Source organism: Zerene cesonia, chromosome 3 (genome assembly GCF_012273895.1).
Source record: "Zerene cesonia ecotype Mississippi chromosome 3, Zerene_cesonia_1.1, whole genome shotgun sequence".
NCBI lineage: Eukaryota > Metazoa > Arthropoda > Insecta > Lepidoptera > Pieridae > Zerene > Zerene cesonia.
In genome coordinates this window covers 2,079,178-2,098,821 of record NC_052104.1, presented here as the reverse complement: position 1 = coordinate 2,098,821, position 19,644 = coordinate 2,079,178, and the positions used below count along the sequence as shown (strand labels likewise).

Here is a 19,644-nt window from a genome sequence, read left to right as displayed (position 1 = left end):
GATGAGCATCTCAATAAATTGTTATTGGGTTATCAATGAACATTTACATAAATAAGGATAACTTCTCTGTTATTCTAAATTCAACCCTGTAAAGTGAATGTTACAGTATCAATTAAAGTAATGTCAAAATTGGAAAAGTTTATAGGCGGACGCATTTCGCACTTTGCAAGAAAGTGGGCTCAGTGTTTATGCCCTGCTATGTCTAGTTTATTTCTCAGTATCCACTAAGGATCGTTTTCACTTCATTATGTGCTGTTTAGAATGTGGTCATACGCACTTGTTATGAAATATTAGTAATTTTATTTAATAATTGCTGTAATTTGTGTAATTATATCAAAAATAATGTATTAGCTATTTTATTTAATGTAAAAATGTAAAAACTATTAAATGAAATAAATTGTACAAAACATTTGTTACTTACGATTAGTGGGTAGTTGTAAAAGTCGGGTTGAGATTGTAACGTATGATTGAACAGAGACGTTAAGAATGGTTCAGTCTCGATCGAACCGCTGGCCGGAGAACGTCTTATTAGTGGTTGAAGTTAAGTACTATTTTTATACATATTTTATGTATTCAAATAATGGTAGTGATGATAATATATTAATTCAACGATTATAACCATACTTGTATATTTAATTACTATGAATAAATTATTCTTAATTTATACAAATTCATAGTTGATTTAATACTCAGTAGATGATGGATAATAATTATAAAATATAAAATACAAAGCAATATTATGCTATTCTGTGATCCTCGTTTTAAATAAATATTATAAACCTATAAACTATAAAAAGAAAAAAAAAGACACTACATTTCTTATGAAATAGTATTAGGGGATAGGAAAAATTAATATTATATATTTTTCCTATTCCTATATATTATGAATTTTGTGATTAAACTTTATCATCTTCCAATAGCATATTTGAGAAATTTGTTCCGCCTCGTGTTCCATGATTTTTATATTAAAAAAAAACTCATTTATAAGGCATTTTGGTGCTTTAAATAAAAAAGTTGAATAGAAAGGTTTTCTAAATAACCATTGAACCGTTCAAAAAGACAGGAGTTTTAATCTTATTTTTATTATTGTATAGGTATTTTCTGCTAGCTATAGTTAAACATCGCTTCGGTTAAATTCTTATAATGCAGTCCATTGCATTAAAAATTAAGCAACATTAAAGTAGTAATAGAATGTGAAAATAAATTTCCACCAACACGTGCGTTCATACAATAATCATTTTTACCTTTAATAACGTCTGGTTTAAGTGCTTGTTCGGAAAGGTTGGCGCAATTCCTTGAACATCCTTTCTATTTGGAGTATCTCCAAGAACTTTTGTTGGTTCGACGATTCTCGAAGCTTCTAGAAACTTTTCGATTTTAAATGGATTCTGATTCGACTTCGAACAACATTTTTCGAACGTTGAATTTTATGGGCATATTAATGTCGCTATTGCAGTTGGAGTATTTTCTAATGACGTTATACATTGTTAAAGTTTACTTGGATATTTTGAAATAGAATCACATTTTAGTCTACTTTAAGAAACAAATTTTCTTTGAAACCCAATATTCTTACCTAATATTATAATGTTAGTTTTGAACTAGTATTTTCAATCCATTGTCATAAATTTTATAAAGCAAATAATCCGAACGAATTGAATTGTGAATAGGATTAGTTCATGTTATATTTTCCGCAGTAGGTATTTATAAAAATACGTAAACCAGTAAGATTCAACATGATGCGACAAAACACGATCTAGTATCTTTGATACATTTATCTTATTAGTAGCATCAGAACATCCATGTGTAATTTTCGATTTTTAATTCATAAAGTACATTTTTTCTGTCCCAGGTTATGGTATAATAACGCTGAAGATACCACCCTCCCCAAGATCCAGCTGCACCCTTCACACCACAGTGGGGTGTGTGGGCAATGAAGAGTGTACTGCTAAGAGCCATAGCGTCATCAAGCTATTGGGTCCAGTCCGGGATGTGATTGTTAGACCAGCTCGACACCATTACAGGCCGGGAGAGACAAGTGAGTATGAGGAAATTAAATATTATTTTATGTTCAGTGATCGACTCATTTGGGTGGATATGAATATATACACAATATAATAATAAATTTAAGACCTATTGTTGGATGTACTTTAATGTAATGTTTAATAAAGGACAATGCTGATTATATAAATAAATATTCGACTTATATACTCGTATATCAGATATGTGATATTGTATGCATAATAATTGCATTTACATATGAGAAGTGTTGCGCTTAGTCTTTTCATAATAAGTTCATAGTTAATTTATACTTTTTTATTTACTTATGAAGTATTTTTTAAACATATATTAGAACATTTAATCATTATTAACCAAATCTTCCAAATTGAAATCAAATGTTGAATTCCATTCCGTCATTTTTACGTTAGAACATAACACTTGCTTAACCATTGTTCACATTTCTTAGGTTGAATATAAAACGAGTACTAATTGCATAGCAACATAACGTATAGTCAGTTCGAGAAACACATCAAAGTAATAATTTAAGGTATATTCGCTACGCTAATGACCCATACAAGAACGTAATGAAACATAACGAAGTAAGCACGATCAACATCTATTAATACCCCACGGGTATTGGGCGTAATTGATTAGATTCCCAATTAGCCTGTCGGCGAAGATTGGCAGTTTTCTTTTGTTCCGCCTACGTGATAATATTTTACCTTAAAATTATTTATATAGAACAGAAGCTAAAATGTAACCTTAAATAAGGCTTATTTAGCTCCATGATTAGAAGAAACATGAATTTTAAAATAGATGTGTTTCATTGTGATGATTTTTTTTATTATTTCTCTTATAATTGAATGCAATAAAAACTTTTCACGTTAATAATACTGGCTTATAAATAACGTCACAAAAAAAAAGAAAGAGTACGTTCCAAGAAGTTCTAAATTAAAATTTCCCTCTGCTTTTCCCTCTGGTATTAATAACAAATAGAATATAAATTAATGCTAAATTAACAGATTTTTATGAGTAATTAGTATTTGAATATGCACAAAAAAATTGGAGTTATGGAGAGGTTTTTTTTAATTGAAGCATTTAACACATAGTTAGAAGGTACCGTAGACTAGAAAAGATTTCATAAGATTTTGATGACCAAATAAATAATAAATAGGTACGCATGCAAAGATGTTTGTTTTGACTCGGTAAGTAATTAGTTTAACCATGCATTTTCAACATTGCTCGAAATTAATTTTCAGTTTTACTTTGTACGCATTACTTCAACATATTATCTAATGTTCCGTTAAAGGGTATTATTAATTTTTATACTTATATGAAAATGTACATTTTTAATAATCGTAGTATTGATTAAAAAGTGGTAATTAATATGGAATTAACTCTCATGCTATTCTGCATTACTCACTGCCATGCAATTACGCAGGATAAATAATTGCCTGTTGGGAATTCGTTAACATTCTCTATCCTAATTTATTGCTTGCCTTTTTAATTATTGTAGCTTAATTTTTCTTTCCTATATATAAAATTATGAATGGTTATAATCATTTAAAAAAAGCAGTGGTGGCTCAGTGGTGAGAACCTCGGACTTCAAAATCGATAAGTCAGGGGTTCGAGACCGGGCGAGCGTGCAGGAAATAAATTGATTTTTCAATTTATCTGCGCATGTGGATAACATCACCACTGCTTAAACGGTGAAGGAAAACATCGTGAGGAAACCGGCATGTCCAAGAATTAAAAGTTCGACGACATGTGACATCTGCCAACCTGCACTTGGCCAGCGTGGTGGATTATGGCCTGAACCCTCATAGCAGGCCTGTGTCCCAGCAGTGGGAACATATATGGGCTGATGATGATGATAATCATTATTGGGAATACTGTGAAATATTATAGTAGATAATTTAAGAGGTTAGTAAAGTTTTATAAACCATAATATGTATTTAATACTATGGAATTTTATTTAAGTTCTTTTAACCTCGGCGATTGTTTTATTTTTCACTAGCTTTTCGCCCGCGGCTTCGCCCGCGTAGAATTCGCTTATATCGCGCGACATGGTAAGGAGTATTTTTTTCGCATTAAAAAGTATGGTTTGTTCTTTCCCACGTTTAGCTCCATCTTCATACCAAGTTTCATCAAAATCGGTTTGACAATAAAGAACTTTCATACAAACTTTCATCCCCTCTTTCAACCCTTTCTACCCTTTTTTCGCGATAAAAAGTATCCTATGTCCTTTCTCAACTTTAGTTCTATCTTCATACCAAATTTTATCAAAATCTAATCAATGGTTTAGGCGCGAAAGCGTAACAGACAGACAGACAGACAGAGTTACTTTCGCATTTATAATATTAGTAGGGATTAGATATTTGAAACTGCAGGATAATCGGATCAATATATTCTTTATACTACCTCTTTTCGGACATGCATGATTAATCGTAATTAGTATCGAAAAGTAATTATATATAATAGCGGCCTTACCCTACAAAATTAATGAAACGATCTAAGTGCTGAGGTGTAAAGGTTTGCTAAGGAATAATTTATGTTCCACCCACACTTCGGGTATGTTGTTAAACTAGACAGAAGAGTGTAAAAGTAGAACTACTGATTATAAACGATGTTTATTGAAATGCTTCACAATAATTCGCGTATTTCAGTAGCTTTTGTATACCTTATTTATTAATTTTTTACTGATTTTGTACAGCTTTCTTACGATGGTTAAAAGGAATTCCATTAATCTTTGGAAAATCGAATTACACACCTTATAACTCGAGAATAGCTAAACGAATCTTAATGATTGTAGGTTTGTAGTGTGTATTATTGCACAGAAAGTATGTATCTGTACTTACTATCTTTAGGCATAAATATTATACCATAAAATCGCTCTGTTATGATGACTTTAAAGCATTGAAATATAATTATGAATAAAGTTAACTCCCTGTAAAAGGAACGAACTAAATCATGGCATCTGACAATGAGTTTAATTATCTCGATTTATTGCACATAAATCTCTATACTTTTTAAGTATACGCATCGATTAAATTAAATAATAAAGCTACACAAAAGAGCTTCTTCATTTGCCAACGATACTCTATCACAAACATGTAAAATTCACCAATTCGAACTTCACTCACTCACTGTTAATATTTACTCACGTAAAGTAACTCAACAAATGTTAAGCAAGTGTATATTTACGCAGTTCTAGAGGTAGAAAAGTTTTCGGAGGCTGTAACGCAGTCGTGTAAAGTTGTTAGGGCGTGGCCCCTTTATTGTTCAAGTTTGAACGGAACTCTGCTTGTAATTAATTACTAGTACGACCCATAAGTTCTCTGCGAACTGTGGGATTATCGTAGATTGACTTTTTAATGTTTGGATTTATGATTGATTAATTAGTTGTGAAAGGCATAGTTGAAGGTACTGTATCGAATTACTTTCATATATTACCAGCGGTCAGCCCCAGCTTCATTCGTGGCATATAGCCTGTAGCACTCTGAGATCACGTACATATGTAACTGAAAAATAATTTTTGAAATATGTCCCGTAGTTCCTAAGATAAGTTTAAGCAAACAACTTTTCAGTTTTCAGACACAGGCCTCCTAACCGGGTGTTAAAGTAGTAAATATTGATATTTATATCACCACAATATTAATAAAAGATTTACATCGTAATAATACTAGTATTCATTATAATTTGGGTTGTTCTATAAATCACGTTTTCTTTCTCTGCCTTTACAAATAATCTCCAATCTCTTAAAAGTGACTTTAGAGGATGTATTTTACTGTGTGTATTTACAAAAATGATGATCAATTTTATTTAATTGCCGACTGCATAGAAATCCTTATTAATTCTCTCTCGTTTTACAGTAACATTTTGGATCTTGGCCCTGGATCACGACTTGCGGTTGGTTCGAGATGAAATAGCTTACGTGGCGTTGAAAAACCCAGCCGGTACCAAAGTTGCTATTTGGGACCAACTCTCCATGGACGAAGGTACGTTTCGTATATTATTTATTTATTTATTTATTTATTTAACACTTTATTGTACTGGTATACAAATAAACCTTAAATATAAAAACTTAAAACTAGACCAGCACAGAAGGCGACCTTATCACTAAAGAGTGATCTCTTCCAGGCAACCCACTGTGTATAGAAATAGTAAAAAGCAGGAGGTAGGGTATTAAGTACATAAATATTTTAACTTAGAATACATATCACATATACATATAAATATACCTTTAAATGATACTTACAATAAATAATAATACTATATTAAATGATACTTGCAAAAAAAAAAAAAATTAATAATAAATAAATAAATATACATACATACACACATACACACATACAGTATATATTTACATTATATTAATACTCTATACGTCTATTTATAGCACAATAAATTGTCGTTATACCAACATCGTCAATTATACTAAATCTTTCATTTATTTTCTTCAGTATATTGACTTTACATAAACTCTAACAAAATGATAATATAATTATTGATAGAAAGATCGCTAGGTACCTAAATACAAATCAATTATATTCTACGTTAATTTAATTTTATATTTTAAGATTTATTAAGACGCTTCATGACAAAGATAAGTTAAAACAAGATTACATAATCTTGTTTAAACTTCGCTCTGTATTGGACTGACTGGGAAGAAAACATTTTTGCAAATAACAAAATTGAATCATAATTAAAAATTTTATTAGCTTAAAACTTTAACTATTGAATCTATTAAGCGAATTATATCAACCTATTTATTCCTAGGTCTCTATTATATCGTCCTATTTAAGCTTCACACGTACCTTTAGTAGGGTAATATTTTCCACCTCCGGTATCTTCGCAAGATTTGGGCCGGCAGGTATACAGGAAGGCAATGTTTTCCTTTAAAAGCCTTTCCGTGTCGCATCAATACAGATCAAGTTCTCTCTAACGTACTGACAGATTCAATTTCCTATTACAAACTGTTTTCAAATCTTTAGAAACTTAACGTAAATAATGTTAGATAAAAGTGAATTCGGTGATTTCCGCTTTCTATTTTCTATGGTAAAGCGGGAAGTGTTAGGTGACTATATGCGTCCGTAGAGATTGATATTATTTCACGATTTTTATTGATGACTAGTTGTGTCCCGCGGCTTCACCCACGTAAGTTCGTATCTCGTAGGAATATCGGGATAAAAAGTTGTCTATATGTTATTCCAGTTGTCCAGCTGTCTACGTACCAAATTTAATTGTAATCGGTTCAGTAGCTTTTGCGTGAAAGAGCAACAAACGCACACACAGTTAGTTGCCTATATATTATTCACAGTTGTCCAGCTGTTTACGTACAAAATTAAATATTAATCGGTTCAGTAGTTTTTATATTTATAAGACTTTTTATAAGAATATAATAAGAAAATATTTTTATAAGACTATAATTAGAATTATTTTGCAGATGTTTTAACCAGATAATCTGCCAATGTTATATTATTATATATATATGTTAGTATATCGCACTTGACAGTTATGAATTTGTGATACCTACTATTTAAAATTCAATTCAACCATGATGGGAATAAATGTATCTTATTTAAAACTCTGAATATATTACAAGATTATGAAATACTTTTGCAATGAGATCCAACCAAAAATAAGAAAGCAATTAGTGATCGTTTTGTCAAATATAAAATAAAAAATGAGAGTTTGGTTTAGTTGGAAAACCAGTTTGCGTTCAAACACGATTTATTTTGTTTTGTCTGACTGTTGTTTCCAATGCATACATCATTGCCTATTCTTAAGTGAGTTTAATTAACAGCTCTGAATATAGTCCTTATTCTTAGATTTATTACATATTAAATTTTATATTACGATGTTGACAACAAATTCTAGTAAATAATATAATACCACCCAAACTAATATCATAACTTGTTTATAGAAACACAATACATTATGATTGAATCATCAAACGAAAACAATAGTATGGACAACAATCCATTGAATAAAAAGATCCATACACTCGTAAACACAATTTCGTCAAAATAAATCGATACTTCAACAAAAAACTTCGCACTCGATTAAACAAAGAAATGTACCGTGAAACAAATATCCAAAAGTACTACAAGCGTTCGAGATTCGGGGACTTTTCCTCGCCCACTTTCAAAGAAAAGCCAAATCGAAGTTCTCAAGTACATTAACAGGCCGCAAATGAGTCGAGTAACTATTCGAAGATAATTCACCCCCTTGTCACTCGTAACTCGAAACTATTCAAGAAATGGGTCGCTCATTCGACCCAGAGAGCTATTAGTCGATAACTGTTGCGTACAACAATATCGTCTAAGTACCAGCCTGTTTAAATACTAGAGCGGTTTTAATAGGCCACTTGAATTTAAAATGAACTTGTTGCGAATGTTAATTGAAGGTATCATGTTGATTTTTCTCTAACAACCGCCAATATTCTACCCTCATTATATTTTCTCATTTCACTTATTACTTATAATAAGACACCTATAACAAGTAAAATTTAATAGAATATATTGCTTTTAATTTCTTGTAAAGCGATCGGTAATAAAATCTAAATGATTGTTGATGTTGATGATTCCATGTTGCAAATGTTTTCTTGTTGACATAATTTTATTTTACTACAAATGAATTCTATTCTATTATATTCTAATAATCGTTGTTATAATAACTTGCAATAGTTATTAGTTAGGTTAGTAAAAGCACAAGCGTTAGGTTAGATATAATACTGTAACGTTGATCACGGATCAAGTTATATTGGCAGATCGTACAATCTCCCTCTAATTGCGAAGTAACTTTGTTATTGTTACCGCTTCTCGAAGTTTCCATCTATATTACAGCAGCAGTACTCCATTCTGAAACGAAGTTAAAGGAAAATAATTATTTCAATTTGTTATAGTGATATTCTTATAGTATAATGAAAACTAACATATTATAACTTTCAAAGCTCTAGATAAAAAACAAATTGAAATAATCATATATTCTGTATTCTTACGTTTAAGAGTTTTTTTAATCACAATTATTTTATTAGTATAATGTATTTAATATTGGCGATAATTAAATTTATATGCTTATATTGCTTTTAAAAATTTCTGTATTTTTATTGTGTTAAACGAATTAACACTTTAATTCTAAATTATTACATGTTATAATGTGTATATTGACATGTCAATCGTTAGGTAATATCCAAATCAATCTCCATTTCTATCGGGTTAAGTTTTTAGAATTCAATGCAAAATTTGTTAAGGTTTTCCCGCGTTTTCTTCTATAAAAGCGTTTCCATGTCACTTTCTACGGACCCCGTGTCAGATTTTGATAGATTGGGTTTGCCTTACACGCCTTGCTGACTTATCATTTATTGATGTGTTATTTATTGATTTGGATAGCCTTCCCTAGGCTTAGACTTAGCCTAAATTTGGAATCCTTCGATTACGACATGAAATTGAAGTAATGTTTTATTCAGTATGTTATACTCCATAATTATCACTACGGTAATTGATATATTGATATAATAAGTAAAATAAGAAGCCCTCTAGTAGTAAATGTTTTTTAATTTATAAAAAAAAATGTTCAAATATTTATAGTTTATACTAGCTGCGCCCCGCGGTTTCGCGTAAGTCCATAACCCGTAGGAATATCGGGATAAAAGTTGTCTATATATTATTCCAGTTGTTCAGCTGTGTACGTACCAAATTGCATTGCAATCGGTTGAGTGGCTTTTTGCGTGAAGGAGTAACAAACACACACACATCCTTACAAACTTTCGCATTTATAATTTAAGTAGGAAGTAAGATAGTAGGATTAGTTTGAGCCTCGAATATAATAAAATAGTTGGTACAGCGAAAATCCCTTGGAAGTGACACCTATGCGGCAAAAAATCCAGGACAGTCTATATTACCTTACACTTTGCGGGTGAAGCCACGGGCGAAAAGCTAGTAGGACATAGGGATATACCTTTAAGAATAGACTTATAGCAGTTTATTAGTAAGTTTATTGTCTTAAAACAATACAGACCGATACAATACCGTATTATTTGAATCACATGTCACCAAGACCTTTGTTCAATACGATATATTTGTTTCATTGGTCTAGAATAGATACACGCCTTTGTGAAGGCTTCATCAGTTTAACCAATACGACGTCTTCATATTTCATTCACTGTACTCTAAATTGAATAAAGATATTATTCATGGAACTGTTGTCTATATTACATATACGTGTAGTTTATCTACGCCTAAGGCAAATTGTTTTTGAATTGTGATTGAAAACATATAATGTTAAGTCTAAATACGACCACTTGATTCCTTGATCGTTAATTTACGTACTGTAGATAATAAATGTCTCACTTTCTGTAATTTCACGTAATTGCTTATTAAAGCATAAATACCATTTCGGAATAAATTAACATGAGAAGAATGTAATTAAATTTCGTGAAACGCAAACATTTTATATTATAGCCAAGAAAGTACCCAAGATCCTGCTCAAATACACCCATGTGTATAATATTTTTACATAATTGCTTTTTACAGTAAAAACACACCATTAATTCCGAGAAAATCTACGCGTAAAGAATAATGAACTGGGATCGCGGAGTTTATTTTACATTTCATGCGGAAGGAAGAAGGCCAGAGTTACAAATTTGCGTACTGTGATCCATTCGCTTGTTTAAGCGCGGATTAACAAAGGACTTTGTTTTATATAGGCCCGTTTCTGAGTGAATCCTAAATAAGATTTGTTCAAGAATTGTACGATGGGCGCAGCTCTCAATTTCAACGAAATTTCAGCGTGTAACCGTAAATAGGCTTAAGTGACTTATATGACTAAGCTTACAGTAGCCGAGCCCTAAAATTTCGAGGTTCAAAGGTTATTTGTTTAGTAGAGTTTATGAGGGATAAAAAATAATTGGCGCTGAATTTTAGACACGTTAATGTAGGTAGAATTTGTAAAGTGATATATTTACACAGTCATTTAATATGTATATGTTTTTTTTATGGAGGCAACACTATATATTTTGGAAACTCGTGGTTTATACGAAAAAATATATGGTATATTACATCTAATATTTAGTTTTACTACAATGTTTTAGTTCCTTTTTAGTTGGTATATTATTATTCACACAATTTATTAAGAAACTGTCTTTATAAATCTTTTTAACCAGGAAAAGTACAAAAAACCGTAGGCATTTTATAATCATATGAGGAAGTTAGAATATACTGAATAAAGGAAATAAGAAGACAGTGCTTATTATCAGTAGATATCTTACCAACTCTATTATCATTTTTTTATGTGGGAGTCGAGCATGCTTCGGCACGAATTGGGCCAGCTCGCACCGGGGAAGTACCACACCCCCACAGAAAACCGGCGTGAAATAGTGGCATGCCACTGTGTTTCGTACGGTGAGTGGGGGAGCCGGAGGCCCGTTTCCTTTTCCTCACCCGTCCCAGTCCATTCCTTCTTTCCAGTCGTTAATCCATTCCTTTTCCCTTATCCCAAAAAAGCGGGCAGCGCATTCGCAGAGGCCCAGCCTTTGTGAATGTTCATGGGCGGTGGTGATCGCTTACCATCAGGCGAACCACCAGCTCAGTTGCCCGCTATGACATAAAAAAAAAAAAAAATCATACCAACTCCAGTTTCCAAAAATCTAACATGACCTTATTCACCAGCACATTATCAAAATAAAACTTCAAAATAGTGTTTCAAAATATATGTTCCATTTTATTTAGTTTTCTGTTCTAACGTTTGCATTTATATTTTATTTGCGTTCTATGGTGAAAAGGGTTAAAAATTCAAGGCCTTCTGTTGGTATGGATTTATCCAAAGTATCACAGTGGGTCGAGCTTACCTTAAGGGATCGTGCCCTACCTTACACGTGTTAGACCCGACACCGTGTTTACAAACACCGTTTTTATATCTTGGTAATATATTTTGTTAGATTGTGGATAATATTTTTGTCAGCTTTTGTTTAGTATGTTTGTTTTTATTTGTTTATTGTATTACTAGCTGCGCCCCGCGGTTTCACCCGCGTAAGTCCGTATCCCGTTGGAATGTCGGGATAAAAAGTTGCCTATATGTTATTCCAGTTGTCCAGCTATCTACGTACCAAATTTCATTGCAATCGGTTCAGTAGTTTTTACGTGAAAGAGTAACAAACATCCATACATCCATACAAACTTTCGCCTTTATAATAGTAGTAGGATTTCGTACTAATTATGACTTTCACAACAAATATAAACTGGACGACGAATGTTAATTTTTGAAATGTGATTTTTATTAACTTAAATAGCGAAACGCTCTGGCTTCAATTTATGTATGCATTTTACATGTTGTATACACATAGACATTCCTCTTTAATCGCTCTCTATTAATAAACCTGCATCATAAACCACTGCCTGTTTTAAAGAGCTAAGCATACTTAGAGACAGTATATTATTAGGGATGAAATTACAGAAATTTTACTTCCTTTTCATTAGTGATATCATCGTGAAACATTTTAACTGCAATAATTATGTAATAGAGATTCTATTTTTAGAACTGTCCATGTAAGTTTCCATATGAACAATGATAAGTGAACGTGTTATGAAGCCATAGAGATAATGAATATTGCAACGTTATAGACAATCCTCTCAAAGAAAATTCATTTTACCATAAAACCACATACGCAATAAACAGTCGGGACTATAAATTTCAATGACTATACACCTCATATTTTCCGATACGTACATTGCAGTCACGTTGTCTTGTAACAAGAAATTGCGCTGATGGTTGGCAAACGAACTTTTGCTTCAGTAAATTAAAACAATGTTTTTCACCCTTCAGCTGTAACAAATTAATAAGAGACAGTCACGGCTTGTCACCGCAAGGGGTTTTGATAAATCACGCTGCGGTCCGTGGACCCTCTTAAAAGTCACATGTCATACAAAAACTTTTGCTACGAGGGCGTGTCAGCTGTTCTTGAGTCTTGTTGTTGGGTATATATATTTTTATACGTAGATGGAAACGCAGTGCAATTCATTTCGTTCATTCTGTTATGAAAGATTGTTAAAAATCAGACTAACATTTACATAATATATTATGAGGCATATTTCAAAATAAGTAGTGGGAAAACTTTGAATTAGTAGTGGAATAAAAATTATGGGTTACTCAATCTTATTAAAACTTCAAACGTTGTTTAAAAATATATGGTACAGTAGAAAGTTTCAGAGTAATTTTCACCCAGGAATTGACATATAACGTATGTGGTAATTTTTTGTGAGGAGTTTTAGCCCTATATGTTTAAATTACAATATTATGATTAAATATATACAAACATTATACAGAGGTAAAGTATGTGAATTTGTGTGTTTATGATGTCGTAGGGGCTAATCTTTTGGTCTCCTCAACCAATTATAATACATTCTATCAACAGTAGACCACATCATCTGTGAGTGCGGTTGGCTATATTTTTATCTTGTTTCTATCTCAAATTAAACCGGGCGGAGCCGGGGCTAGCGGGGCTAGCTAGCTAGTACACAATAATACTGTCTTATTCATTGCAAAAAAAATTCGCAATATAAAAACACGACATGTATATCACGACTTTAAAACATCCATATAAATGTTCGCAGATTCCATGTCTAACCTATTGTGGTTCCTTCAATCGCCTCAATGAAAGGCGGTCTTAGAAAAATGACTCCGTTATTTCTTTTGTTAAGCTTCAATATGGCGTTCAGACTTCGCTTGACATTAACTCTTTTCTTTGGTTCGCGCTTGTTCACTTTCAAATCTTTTTGTGTTTAGTCTTTAAAGTATTTTCTTCGATAGAATGGATCGAACGATTCTGCACTGCGTAAAATTGGAAATTGGTCCGGAGTTACTCGATTTCACACGCTATTGTAAACATTTTTTCACTGAAATTGATCATTTAGCACCTATTTTTATAGTTGAGATGAAGCATTTTCTGGACGTTTGTAAAAATTATGCATTAGAATATCCGACAATATCCAACAAGACTCTAAAAGGGATATTGGGTTATTACTATATATTAACTACGATGTGACGGTCAAATATCTGATTCTTCGAAATGCCGCTTTTCTAATTCCGCCTAGCATTAGAAAAAGTCATTGATTTTTACAGTGTATAAACTTTCCTATTGTTATACGTAGTGGTCGCTTTTCCATAATGATTAACTATAATATAATATAGTCAACTAAACAACTAAAAAAACTAAACAACTACAGCAAAAAAATTGTTCTCAGGGGTCCGAAAATTGAACATCATAATAGCTGCCGGTGCCCAAGCCGGCACATGGACTATAGAAGCCACGTGCGGCGGAGGCTCCACCCGCGTTGACGTCACAGTCGGTTCGGGGTCGGGGGTCACGACCCCCGCGACCCCTGCTGCTGAGCAACATTATGTGGAGCTGAAGTTCGCGGATAGTATGCGCAGGAGATACAAGCCGGGGCTGCCTTTTGTCGGTCGGGTACGTAATAAATGATACCCTATTGAATTAATCCTATATATTTAAACATTAGAATGCAAAATCCTATAAAAATTTACCCATATTGCAACATTGTTATATTAGGAAGTGGATGGCAATGTAATATTCATTGCTCAAACTGGTTTAATATTTATATTTATTCAAATTAAAAATCGAGACTTTTGAATCAGTTCGCTAATTTAGTGTTATGGCATGCCATGCCAATAACGATTACAATTCTTAAATATAATATGTAAGAGCTCCAGCGAGCTGTTACATAATTGAACAAGTTTTGAATAAATATAACATCAACACACCCAGCTAATATTGAGTATAATCCTTAGAGTTAACGAATGCAACTATTATACATTTTAAAACGAGTCCGATTCGCTTGAACATTTAAAAGTTCCATTGAAGAAACGATTGCAATCTGCCACCGGCCGTTGAAACTTTTTCCAAGTATTTTTAAGCGAAGTATTCTTCGGATAGATACTACCTTGGGGAAAGAAAAATAAAACCGGAGAGAATTACTCGTGCCTCTAATTTTGTTCCCGACCAATGTTTAAATTGATTTGAAAATTATTCTAACTAATGTCAATATTTGATCATGCTTCTGTTACTATTGATTTTATAATTCCGACCGTCGTTATTATGGGTAGTATTTTACTATTCTATTTTCTTTCTATTTCATAATTTTATAATGGTGACTGCTACAGATGGTAACCTCAATCACACTGTTACATATAATTAATGATACAAATACGTTTCTATAATTGTGCATATTCTAAAAAAAAAGAAAAAAAAGTTTATCTCAGGTTCAATATGGATACAGTTCACACATTTAAAACAACCAAAAAGATAATACAAAAAAGTTATTGAGATATTATGAGCAAAACAACACGCGCAATAATATAATTAATTTGTTAAATTTGTCACAGGGACAGTGATTTTTGTGTCGATATTACTAATAAATAAATAATAATTAAATAATTTCTCGTTATCTGCCATAAATATAACACACAGCGCAGAGAAGATTGAAAGTAATTTTCTCAAACCTACACATCGTAGGTGAGGTCACTGCATCAGCTACGATATGCTACGTCGTAGCACTTTCCACGTAGCATTTATAGGACCGTTTTATTCAACTGACTTGGATGACCCTGTGTCGTTGACTCTGAATTAAACCAGATCGAGGTATCAGAATACTCAGACGAAACTTGTTCACTGTTATTTATTCGGAGAATTGTTTTAATTAAACAAAGGTTAAGCTCCTAGTTTCAGAAGATTAGAAATAACGTCAGAATTTATGTTTGATGATATAAATTGTAAGAAGATGACTTTAATTAAATCAATTTATACAAAATTTGTAATAAGGATGGATGTCTACGTTGATTTTTGTCTACATATAAATACTTAAACTGTAGGAAAGCCATTTTTTTTAAACAAAAAAAAAACATTTAAATAGTCAGGATGTTAAAGGACCAAAGTAACATAGGAATAATACTTTTATACAAAACAATACCAACCACAATAAAACATCAAGATTAAAGCAAAAAAATACATATATACGTTCTCTAATGTTAAGCTAATAATGATAGGCCATCTTAACATGGTCGCGGACGAATTCCAACAAGCACTCGTGGCCCCTTCACTTATGTGGCTCGACGGAACACAGTGGGGTTTTAGTCGGTAGGAATCCGACATAACCCACGACCTCTTCCCCGGGGGCCGTGGGTATCTATGTAACATTTCCCCACTATAAAAAAAGGCCATCTTAACATAAGATTATCACAGTATTTTGCGATAAAGCATTAACAATTTGTATTCAACTGTCCACTCAGCTCTCCATCAGTAATTTATTTCAAGAGCTGTAACGAGGCTTAGATCAATGTGATTCTTTACGTCACACCACATTGAGTTATTGCTTAGCTCGGAAATGATAGATAGCTGTTAGGAAAGATTGGTTAGTAAAAATCTGATATTATATATTGTAGTTAATCTAATGAATGGTGAATTATCTGTTAATGGCAAAGTACGTTATCTATCCAATTCCCGAAGCAAAAATTTTGTAAACCTTTCTACGAAAATTGCTGGATTTTGACCACTGGGCGACTAATAACAAAATAATCATAAGCCAATAGAAGGTAACGGAACGCTACAACTGAACACCGATTTTTGTGTTTCAAAGACAAGTAGTAAATCGCTGTGCTTTTATATAGTTTCAAAATATTCTACGTGTATCCTTTGTTAATAATTAGATTATTTGTACAATTATTTTTTCAACATAAACCTATTCTAAAAACGAAAAAAACCATAAAATCAAATTACATCAAAACGATCGAACGGCAAAATTAATAAACATATTAAATTCAACGTTAGCAACATTACACAATAACGAAAGCCAAGGTGTTTAATTACCACTGTTCATGCAAAGACTTCTGTCGCTAAAGCTTTTGGAGCTAAGCCAGGTCGGCTCCACACTTAATGGGTTAATTAAAGAGGACCCCACAATATCGTTTTCATTTTAGAGTAGCTTAAGGGATCGGCTAGCGCTTATCTTGGCTGTCACGGTTCTCGCTTGTATTAGGTTTTTTGCAAGGGATTTATTTTACATGTAATAGCAGTAATTCATTATTCCTGTCTCCTTCTACTTAATCGAAATAAAGGAGATACTCCTTTATTTCAAAATCGTTCAAAATCACTCAGACTATACCCAAATTGTTAGTTTGTTTATAGAACTAACTGAAACTTTACTCTGCATTTTATTTAGAAATTGAACATTAAAGAAAAACAGAGATAAAATTAACGAAGGACCTATTAAAATCGCTACTGTATTTTATATATCCTATTTTCTTATACATTCTTATTTAGGTTTAACGTTATACGCTATGCGTTTAACGTCACCATATAATTTCTCGTTTAAATTTATATAAAAAATGTGTTTATATATTTTCTATGGTCACAATAGAAAAATTAACAAATTGTATGTTTCTCTCATAGTCTTATAATAAACGAAATGTTGTCAACTACCATTGAAATGTACGTTCAAATAATAATCAATATAATCAAAGCAATGTATAATTTTCATCCAATTAACCGTACGTTTACCAGGTGGAAGCAGTGAGCACCGAGAAACGTGTCCGAGTACGGGTCAAGTTGTATGACGACAAAACTGATATTTACAGTCAAGACATCGATATGTCAACAGGGGAAGGAGGCTTCATTGTACCGACGGTCATGGCTGACGCGCCGTATGTTAATTTACAGGTGAGATTTTCAGATTGGTTCACAAATGGTCACTTTTAATGCAATGCTAAAACGAAAATTAACAAATAATAACCCATATCTATTCTAATAATATAAGCTAAATCACGGGAAACGCTAATCACGGGAAATCTACCTAAATCACCAATTTATAAAAAATGTTTCTGCGTTGGATAGGTACGTGATCTCTGAGTGCTGTAGGTTATATAATATGTACCACAGATAAAGCTAGGGCAATACATGTTGTTATACGGACCCCAACCGAGGAAGCCATCGTAAAGCCAAAATCGCCTTATTTCTTCTACTCTTTTCTTATTAGCCATATTTTATAAGAACCTTAAATAAAATTACACGAAAATAATAAAAATTTGTTGGAAAATAATATCGCTGAATTTTTCGTTTATATAAATTAAATGTAGAATCCCTTTTTGAGTAAGTTTCATTATTTTCAATAAAAGCTTTACACTAACTTTGATCAGTTACTGTCATTACCAAAGATTCTCATAAACCTTAAAACAGAATTTGTTTTACCTTAAAATTTTACGCGTTTTTATTGTTCCTTTGATCTGACCAGAATCAGGCTGAAAACATCAAATTGTCAAAAACAATTAAATTGTTATACATGTAACGTTCTGCCTACGTACTTTTAAAACATTGGCAGTTTTGAATTAATGGTTCGTCTAATCGCATTCTCGTTCTTACACATTTAAACAAGAAAGCAATGTACAACGAACTAGCAAGTCTAATCTGTTGATTTTGGTTTGATATCTTATATTGAAACCGTTTACACGACAAAGTTTGAGTGTTTCACGGAATCAATACGTCAAACAGTCCGATCACATCTCGTTCAAATTGCCAGTTCGCGCCTCAAATCTAATTCGGTTTAATCGTCGCATTAATTCGGCCTTCGAAGTTTCTTGGTACAGTAAATGTGGTGCTGGCTGTGAATATAAATTGCTAGATTTTCGACCGTTTACTTGAGAAAGCGTTTAGTTTAATCCCTGTCATCGGCGTGGTGAGTCTGTAAGAAAGTTGCACGGTTTATAAATGTTAATCAGTTGATACATTATTGTTTTAGTCGTTTGGATGATATGATTATAGGTTTGTGTTTAAGGTTTATATTTCTGAATTCCGTCATCCTATTACACTGGGGGCTGTTATTTGTAATATGAAATCGATGTAGGCTAATTGTGTTTTTTATTTGTGTTATTTTTTAATAGGCTTTAAAAGTAAATAAGAGATGTTTTCCAATCGGAAACTATATTCCTGAGTGCTGAATAAAATCTATACCTAATTAATTGTCTTATTTATGTGGTACCAGTCGGTAAAAGCTATTAGAATTGAATATAGTGACAGTTTACCTTCGTGCTTGGTTAGGTCTTAAGGGAAATTAATAAAAGGTTTTATTCTAAGAGGATACAATATGGCTAGGTAACGATAACAATATCGCATGTTAAGAATGCAATATATAAACAGGATTTACATCCGTTAACACAACTATGAGTGTATACATTGAGTTATACTTTCATTCAATATTATGTTTGAAGTCTAAATCTTTTCAACGAATATTTAGGAGATTACATGGGCTATAATACTATAATAAAAATAACATCGACAGTCGTCATTTTTGCCTTTGTACACAAATCACTCGAAAATTACTGAAGTTTTGACTTAGATTGTAGTTCAAAACGCCTCTTTACACTTTTGAAGTTGGGTGAGGCCAAGAAATTAATCTTTTCGTAATCCTACCAATATAAATGCGAAAGTTTGTGAGGATGTGTGTGTGTGTGTTTGTTGCTCTTTCACGCAAAAATTCTCAACCGATTGCAATGAAATTTGGGACGTAGACAGCTGGACAACTAGAATAACATATAGGCAACTTTTTATCCCGATATTCCTACGGGATACGGACTTACGCG

General features: G+C 32.4%; 1 protein-coding gene across 1 annotated transcript in view; it reads left to right on the top strand.

The window, feature by feature from the left end:
- The window catches only part of LOC119839478 (C3 and PZP-like alpha-2-macroglobulin domain-containing protein 8), a 160,321-nt gene that overhangs the window by 90,472 nt on the left and 50,205 nt on the right, over positions 1-19,644 (top strand). The window contains exons 4-7 of the mRNA XM_038365758.1: positions 1,850-2,035; positions 5,871-5,996; positions 14,241-14,464; positions 17,573-17,728. Of these exons, the coding sequence (XP_038221686.1) occupies positions 1,850-2,035; positions 5,871-5,996; positions 14,241-14,464; positions 17,573-17,728 (692 nt within the window). The remainder of the gene's footprint in view (positions 1-1,849; positions 2,036-5,870; positions 5,997-14,240; positions 14,465-17,572; positions 17,729-19,644) is intronic.